This window comes from Lycium barbarum, chromosome 3 (assembly GCF_019175385.1).
Source record: "Lycium barbarum isolate Lr01 chromosome 3, ASM1917538v2, whole genome shotgun sequence".
Lineage (NCBI taxonomy): Eukaryota > Viridiplantae > Streptophyta > Magnoliopsida > Solanales > Solanaceae > Lycium > Lycium barbarum.
Genome location: NC_083339.1, coordinates 25,763,717 through 25,772,699, shown reverse-complemented (window position 1 = coordinate 25,772,699; position 8,983 = coordinate 25,763,717). Strand labels below are relative to the sequence as shown.

Sequence of the window (8,983 nt, the reverse complement as noted above, 5' to 3'; positions counted from 1 at the left end):
TCATGTCCTCGGTGAGCTGAAACTGTGCCATATCCTGTCTAATCACCTCTCCCCAATACTTCTTCGGCCTCCCTTTACCTCTCCTGAAACCGTCCATAGCCAACCTCTCACACCTCCGCATTGGAGCATCTGTGTCTCTCCTCTTCACATGCCCAAACCATCTCAGCCTCGCTTCCCGCATCTTGTCCTCCACCGATGCCACTCCCACCTTGTCCCGAATATCTTCATTCCTAATTCTATTCCTCCTAGTGTGCCCACACATCCACCGCAGCATTCGCATTTCCACGACTTTCATCTTCTAAACGTGAAAGTTCTTGACTGGCTAACACTCCGCCCCGTACAATAAAGTCGGTCTAACCACCACTTTGTAGAACTTGCCTTTAAGTTTTGGTGGCACTTTCTTGTCACACAGCACTCCGGAGGCAAGCTTTCATTTCATCCACCCTGCACCAATATGATGTGAAACATCGTCGTCGATATCCCCATCTCCCTGTATAATAGACCTAAGATACTTGAAACTTCCTTTCTTTTGAATGGCCTGAGAACCAAGCCTCACTTCCTCGTCAGCCTCACGTGGTACGCCACTGAACCTGCACTCCAAGTATTCTGTCCTGGTCCTACTCAATTTAAATCCTTTAGACTCCAACGTCTGTCTCCAGCCCTCCAGCTTATCGTTAACTCCGTTACGAGTCTCGTCAATCAGGACTATGTCATCCGCGAACAACATACACCAAGGCACCTCACCTTGTATTTGTCGCATCAATTCATCCATCGCCAAGGCGAATAGAAACGGGCTAAGAGCTGATCCCTGATGCAACCCCATCAGAACAGGGAAGTGCTCCGAGTCTCCTCCTACCGTCTTTACCCTGGTCGTAGCTCCATCATACATGTCCTTTATCACTCTAATGTACACCACAGGTACACCCAGCCTCCAAGCATCTTCATAGGACCTCTCTTGGCACTTTGTCGTAGGTCTTTTCTAGGTCAATGAATACCATGTCAATTAATAATAAGGGTAAATTAGGAATAAAGTGATGAATTCTGTCTTGATTATCAAGCTAGACAAGTAAAGTAGACATTTACTTTTAATATGAAAAAGAGCCAAAAATATCCCTAACGTATAAAAAATGGCTCACAAATACCCTTCATTCGATTATTGGTCTAAAAATACTCCCAACATATTTTTTTGACCTAAGAATACCTTTCAAACTAACACCCTAAACTTAATGATTTTTTTCAATTTTAAAAAGGGTTATATAGTATTTGGCTAAAGAAGAAAAGCTCTTTCCTTATATGAATTAACATTTACAACTCTACCATAGGCTTTTTTTTTTTTCCCTCTCTCTCTATCTGTTTTATCTTTTCGTTTTTAAACGTTTCCTCTTCCATTATTGAGAAAACCCACCTATCAGAAAATGCCAATTCCATTTTCAAAAAATAGAGAGACAAAATTGTACTCAATATGAGACACATGGCAGTGGACAGACAGTAGCACCATCATAGTACTGCATTTTCTTGATTTCTCCACATCCTTTTTCACATATAGTCCTTTCTTCAGCTTCCTTGTTAATACTTGTTGGTTTTCCTTCTCGCATGAAGTAAGAAATCAACTGACCAAAAATAACTCTATTTCTGCATTCTTGATCTTGTTAAAAGGTACCCCTTTTCTTTATCTTTTTTAATTTTGCCGATTAGCATTTACCAAGTTGTTATCTTTTTAGCTTTTGTGTGAGTATTTGCATGCATTTGCTTTTGATTTTGCCCTGTTTCTACTTCATTCTGTTGACTAAGTTCATGAAGTACTGTGCCTGTGCTTCTTATTTCTGCAACCATTTCATGAGACTGTAGAATATTCAGAAAGAAATGGGGTCTTTTTTAAAGAAAAAAGGAGAAGGGTCCTTTTTAGTTTTATTATTTCTTTTACGGTTTATATATTTTCATGAGGAGATAATTTTTTCTCCATAACTTCTAGTATTATTGTATGTCGAAAACCCTTTTTTTTTGCCTGTTTCTGTTGTTCCTATCCTTTTTATATATAAAAAATAAAATAAAAATAAAAATAAATTAAGAATGAGTTCTTAGTTGCAGTAAGCAGAAGAACAAGACAGGTGTGTATTTGGTTCGACAGTGAACGTGCTCAAGTAACAGGATATATCCACCCACCCCCCAAGGCCTTTTTTCGCCTTTTTGGCGTTCTATATTTTTGGACAAATGAATGAAAATATTAATGTCCGTCTCTGGGGTTCAGAGTCGTCTTTGTTAGGGAGCGCTTTACCCGCAATGTGAAACTTTCCGGCTCGAATATGGATTTAGTCGGGCCCTAATGCGCGTACCAGACACCAGGTGGGAAACCAAGAAAAACGAAAAGAAAATAATAATGTCCAAAATAATATTATTTCCTCCTTGAATTGGGTGGTCTCTCTTAATAGCATCTAAATCAAGAAATGTCTCAATATATAAATGTTATAGAAATGTATTGTTGTGTTACTTATCCAAAAATTAATAATGATAATAAAACTGTGTTATGTTGAACCGGGAAGAAATTGGTATTGGTAGAAAGGGGTGGTCAAATAAAGAGGGCCATATCAAGATGAGAAGTACCCCTAGTGTTTTTTTACGTCTCTACTAGGATTTGAACCCTGGTCTTCCATGGTTTTCATGCTCTTCATTTGACCGCTAGACCACAACTTTGGTGCATATAATCCATATTTTTCCCATATTCAATATAGCTCACATCAAGTATGTTAAAAGTTGTGCATACTTACCTCATGTTTGTTTTTGTATTTGACTGTGTGTCGTCTCCTTGTGTGAGGGAATTACAGCTAAAAGTGTGAAAAAATCCATTTGACTCATAATTCAGTTCTGCTGATCTAATTAAGGGTGTGTTTAGTAGTACTACAACAACAACAACAACAACAACATACCTAGTTTTTATGCTTTCTATTGAGCCGAGGGTCTTTCGGAAACAGCCGTCCTACCTTGGTAGGAGTAAGGTTTGCGTACACTCTACCCTCCCCAGACCCCACGTCGTGGGATTTCACTGGGTGGTTGTTGTTGTTGTTGTTGCCATGTAGTTCTTTTTGTTGTAATTTTTAAAGATGCCATGCTTCAGGTGAAATTGGCGCTTGCATTTTTCATTAGAATCTTGATTGTATATTTGTTCTATTCAGTTTCTCAAAATTTTAAACTAACAACTCATGGATCGTAGTTTTGCGGTTGAAGACACTCAATATAACCGTGGGAAATGACTCAAGATAAAATAGATGTTCGTCAACATGGTGTGGTAGTTGATCAGACGAAGTCAAAAGTCAAGTGCAACTATTGTGGTAAAGTTGTTTCTGGTTTTAACAGGCTGAAATACCACTTAGGTGGCGTTCGTGGAGATGTAACTCCTTGCTTGGAGGCTCCGACACCTGTAAAAGAAGCACTGAAAGCTGAGCTACTTGATAAGAAAAACGGAAATTTTAAAAAGGAAGTCGGGCAACTTCACCACCCAAATCTTCCTTTGAAGCGGAACTGGTGCCCCCAAGAAAGTGATGGTGAACCAAATGGAAATAAAAAGCATCATAGAGTGGATTCAAAAGTAGCTGGTAGTTGTGTTGTAGATTCATCGTCACGAGAGATTTCAAAATCTATTGGGAGATTTTTTTATGAATCAGGAGTTGACTTTGATGCTATCAAATCACCTAGCTTCCAAAGGATGGTAAAAGCCACCCTTAGGCCGCGGGAGACAATAAAATTTCCTAGTTGTTGGGAATTGAAAGGATGGATCCTCCAGGATGCAGTGAAAGAGATGCAACAATGTGTAACGGAGGTGAAAAATTCATGGGCAAGCACTGGGTGTAGCGTCTTGCTAGATGGATGGGTAGATTCAAACGGTCGAAAACTGATTAATATCCTAGTATACTGCCCAAGGGGCACTATTTATCTCCGTACATCAGATATTTCATCTTTCAATGGAAATGTTGATGCTATGCTATTATTCTTTGAGGAAGTTGTAGAGGAAGTGGGAGTTGAAAATGTGGTCCAAATAGTTGCATACTCGACATCTGCATGCATGATGGAAGCAGGCAAGAAATTAATGGAAAAAGGTAAGACAGTGTTTTGGACAGTCGATGCTTCTCATTGCATTGAACTTATGTTACAGAAATTCACGAAGATAGACCTGATACAAGAAGTTTTGGACAAGGCAAAGATTCTCACCCAATTTATTTACAGCCATGCTACTGTCCTAAAGCTTCTAAGAGATGCTTGTCCGGATGAGCTAGTGAAACCTTCAAAGATAAAGTCAATTGTGCCCTTTTTGACTCTGGAGAACATTGTATCACAGAAAGAACACTTAGTTATGATGTTTCAGTCTTCTAATTGGCATACCTCAATCTTGGCTTCTACGAGTGAGGGTAAAAGAATGTCGAAAATGGTTGAAGATCTAACCTTTTGGACTGGGGCTTTAATGGCTGTGAAGGCAACCATTCCTCTGGTGGAAGTTATAAAATTGTTAAATGGTACTAATAAGCCAGAAGTTGGTTTTATATATGATACATTAGATCAAGCTAAAGAGACCATCAAAAAGGAATTCAAAGACAAGAAATCCTGTTATGCTAGATTCTGGGAAGCCATAGATAAAATATGGGACGAATATCTCCATAGTCATCTCCATGCTGCGGGTTACTTTTTGAACCCAACCCTTTTTTATTCAAGCGATTTCCACACTGATGTGGAAGTTTCTTGTGGTCTTTGTTTTTGTGTTGTTCGCATGGCAGAAGATCGTCATATACAGGATTTGATCACGTCGCAAATTGATGAGTACCGCTTGGGAAAGGGCACGTTTCATTATGGAAGTTTTAAAGATAAATTATCAAATATTTCCCCAGGTGGTATGCTTTAAACATTTTCTACTATTTTTACCTTGCTATTTAATTTGATTTGGGGATGGTTACATTTCTGGACCACTCAAAGAATAATACACAGCAAATTTATCGGTTTGAACATTAAGTATAAATATACATATAATATACATAATCAGTGAATAGGTTTTGTATATTTTGTATGAATAAATATACATATAAAATGAAAAAAGCCCTTTAATTTGTATGTTAACCTGTAAGTTATGGTTGCAGCACTTTGGTGGTCTCAATATGGAGGTGACTGTCCCGAACTGCAAAGGCTTGCTGTTCGAATCCTTAGTCAGACATGCAATGGTGCTTCACATTATAGGCTGAAAAGGAGCTTGATCGAGACATTATTTACAGAAGGGATGAATCAGATAGAGAAACAGAGGATGCGGGACTTGGTATTTGTCCACTGTAATTTGCAGTTACAAGCTTTTGATCCCGAAGGAAGAAATGACGTTGCAGGTGATGTTCTTGACCCAATGGATGAGTGGATAGTCGGAAAAGAGCCCAATCTGGTGTCCGAAAGCACTGAGCTTACATGGATGGACTTGGAATTGGCAAGCAGAAATGGGAAGGGAAAAGTTTGTGTTGAAGGACCTATTATTATTCATGTAAAGGATGAAGAGTGAGATAAATGTATATAGAGTAGCAAATGTAAAGTGGTTATGGGTCTTTCTAAAGTACAAGTTTTGTCTAATTAACGTTTAGTTTTTAATACCATGGGGTTTTGCTCTAGCTCTATTCTTCCATACATTGTTTTGGCTTCTAACATTGTTTTGGCTTATAACAATGACACGATCTTGAAAGAAACTTAAGAATTATCTGACTCTAAAAACGTGTATGATTACAAAGGGACACAAAGAGGCTCATGGATTGGACGCGAGAGAACCAATCATATCATGGTAAAACTCTAAATATACTCATGTACTTAAGATATATAAGCTGTATGTTTCTGTTTGGTCTTCCCCCTACCTGCTTAAAGAATTGTACTATTACTCCAGGAATAGTTCTTTTTCACTTGGATAGTTAAGAAGGAGAAGTGGCTAAATACTCCCTCCGTCCCAAATTATTTGTCCACTTTCCCCTTTACACTCCTTTTAAGAACTCATAAATAAAAATATATTTTTACTACATTACCCTTATCTCTCTCCAATTAGTTGCACTCTCATAAAAATTGGTTACTTTAAAAAACAATTGTTTTAAGGCCAAACTAGGAAAAACTTAATTAATTCTATCTTGATTTTGTAATTGAATAAGTATTTTGGGACGAATATTTATACAACTAACATGGGACGCAGGGAGTATAATGAAGCAAAAGGAGCTACAACTAAAGATTCAATCATTGTTCCTGATTGGCTTATTATAATTCAAGTTACATGACCATTTGTTTACACATCAATGCCACACTTTTGCTGTACACCTGAAAAAGACAAAATTCTCTTGAGTCTCTATTCCCTTCTACAAAATCATGCAAGACAGACAAGTCTTAATTTGCTAAAGCATCCAAATTCAGTTTCAGAAATCAGAATAGGACAAAGCCAAAGTTTAAACCAAATGAATCAGCCCATCAGCAACAGAAGATCATAAACACAGGGGAAAAAGAAAACAGTTCAGGAAAAGTTGGTCCAACTCTAATGGTTGATCATACGACAAATCTTCAAAATATTGCGTGGATTGCCCTTCATACGGACTGGTCTTTAATTTTTGCCCTCAATTCGCTGGTCTTTAATTTTTGGCCCTACTCATTAATGAAAATTTGTGGGCTGAAGTACCCTTTTTGCACCACAGATTCTGGGTTCGATCCCCAACAGAGTAAAAAATAATAACAATTTCGCATTCGGGCGAAGGTACATAGAACCTATGCTTTAATTTCGCAACTATGCCTATAGGCATAAATTCTATGTAGTTTCATAGAAACCCTTGCCGTGTCCGACATAGTTTCTATGTAACTACATAGAGAATAGACATAGTTTCATATGAACTTATGCGTTGCGATTTTTTTTTTGACTGAGGGGGTTCGAACCCAGAACCTCAGCGTATTTCGGCCACCTTTTTAAGTGAAGGCCAAAAATTAAAGACCAGCAATTTGAGGGACAAAAATTAAAGACCAGCGCCTTTGAAGGGAAATCGTGCAAATTTAGGGAGCGTTTCCTCCTTCAATGAATGTTATGCGGTGTCACGACCCAAATCACAGTCGTGATGGCACCCACACTAACCCCCCGTGGACAAACCATCACCTTAATTCATTTGCTTAACCGATTAACGAATCAACATAAATAATAAGAAGAATATAGTAACCCAACAAGGTTGTCAAACGCGGATACGTTAATTCATCTCTTGCCTTCTGCCGATACGTTAATGGTATAACGCGAACGTTGTCAAATATAGTAACCCAACAAGGTTGTGGTCGAATCGCACAGGGAATATGGTGTGAAAAGGTTACTAAAGTCGTAGGATGCTAAGCTTAGGTCTAATGTCTTAATCCGATGGTTTTGGTAATAATTGGTTTTTCTATGACTAATTGCTATCTACTTGCTTTGGTGGAAATTTATAGTAAAAGAAACTAAGGTTGTGTCCCCGTTAGATAGAGTGTATGATCATGGGTATTGATCTTGATATACTTCTAATGGATCATTATATGAATGCATTTAATCTCTATATGAATCTCTACTATTTCCCAATAAATAAAGATTATCTCTTTCTATGATTTTCCCAAATATAAGAAAGTAACTATGAAGAACGATTAATCATGCCAAGTAAATTCTTCTTATTCCTAAGTGAATTTATTAAACAAAGTGTAAAGCTTTGAGTCCTTGTTATTTATTCTTATCAAACCCTAATTATTTTCCTAAATAAATCAAGGTTTATGGCTTTAATCAATGTTTGCAACCATTAATTATGAATGAAGAATGAAGAATAAATAAACCCTAATAATCCATTATGTGTATATCAATCACAACCCAATCACACAACACCCATCATTGGGTTCACAACCCTAGTAAGGGAATTTAGCTACTCATGACAAAGAACAAGAAATAAGAAATTGAAGAATTCATAATTGCTTACTTTGTAAGAAAAGAGGAATTGATAATCCTTGAATTGATGTATGAACCTCCAAAAACTAGAGAGTATTTAATGTTCAAAGCCAAAAGTCAAAATATAATAACTGATAATAATAAAAACCCTACAATGGACTATTTATAGGTTTCAAAAACGTAAAATTACAGAATTTGCACTTAAGTCCCAGGCGGTACTTATACGGTCCGTACAACTTTCCACGGACCGTACAAGACTTATACGACCTTCATCTAGTATTTGCAGAGAATACTACGAACTGGCCTTCCACGGTTTGTATAATGTTATACGGCTCGTACAATCCTGCTCGTGAAGCATCTTCTGACATCGTCGCATCTACTTATACGGCCCGTACAATATTGTACGGTCCGTATAAGTGTCCGTGGTTCAACATATATCCACTGTGACATTCTGTTACCTTGCCACCTTTTGTACGACCAGAAATACGGTCCGTGCAACTTTCTACGGACCGTGAAAATCAAGCATCAGTGCAACTTTTCTGTAACTTCTACTCCTTGAACCCGAACTTCCCGATTTACCTGAAACATGTCAAAAACACATCAAAACAACACATACTTGCCTAAAAACAAGTAAAACTTCTCGTAAAAGAGTATCAAATGTGCCATAATCTCCTGACACATCAACACCCCCAACTTAAAGTCTTTTCTTGTCCTCAAGCAAGTAGTGGACGCAACTAGGAATCAACTAACATCTAGATATCATAGAGTAATAACGTCTACATTGGTTTTGACTCTGAACTACTGGCATGCATGTTTTTCTTCCAAGAAGCCCCCCGACACCTCCCCCCTTTTTTTGATTGTCAAACGATATACACACCCCAAGAACGCTATGACTAACAATGAAGCTTCAATGCATGACATCACCTTATCGAGCATATTATGATGCACACAAACGCTACTTTAGGCGGTCACTTCAATTTGCTCGAGTTTCATCCTTATGCCCTCACATAGACCAAAGAATGTCCCAACACACATATATACAATAAGAATGGG

The 8,983-nt window shown here is 37.8% G+C and overlaps 1 protein-coding gene across 2 annotated transcripts; it reads left to right on the top strand.

Moving 5' to 3' along the window:
- The first annotated feature begins 1,342 nt into the window (after positions 1 to 1,342).
- LOC132630825 (uncharacterized) lies at positions 1,343 to 5,630 on the top strand. 2 transcript variants are annotated; one of them, XM_060346424.1, is made up of 3 exons: positions 1,343 to 1,656; positions 3,209 to 4,877; positions 5,121 to 5,630. In XM_060346424.1, the coding sequence occupies exons 2-3, from the start codon at positions 3,245 to 3,247 to the stop codon at positions 5,522 to 5,524; spliced, it is 2,037 nt and encodes a 678-aa protein (XP_060202407.1). In that variant the 5' UTR covers positions 1,343 to 1,656; positions 3,209 to 3,244; the 3' UTR covers positions 5,525 to 5,630. The 2 variants fall into 2 exon arrangements, with proteins under 2 accessions (XP_060202407.1, XP_060202408.1); XM_060346425.1 differs by having other exon boundaries at positions 1,345 to 1,656; positions 3,209 to 4,874.
- Positions 5,631 to 8,983: the final 3,353 nt, after the last annotated feature.

Excerpts from the sequence above, each read along its gene's own strand:
- LOC132630825 (XM_060346424.1), top strand. The coding sequence starts at position 3,245 with ATGACTCAAGATAAAATAGATGTTCGTCAACATGGTGTGGTAGTTGAT. Across the intron at positions 4,878-5,120 it reads ATCAAATATTTCCCCAGGTG|CACTTTGGTGGTCTCAATAT; the intron begins GTATGCTTTAAA and ends TTATGGTTGCAG.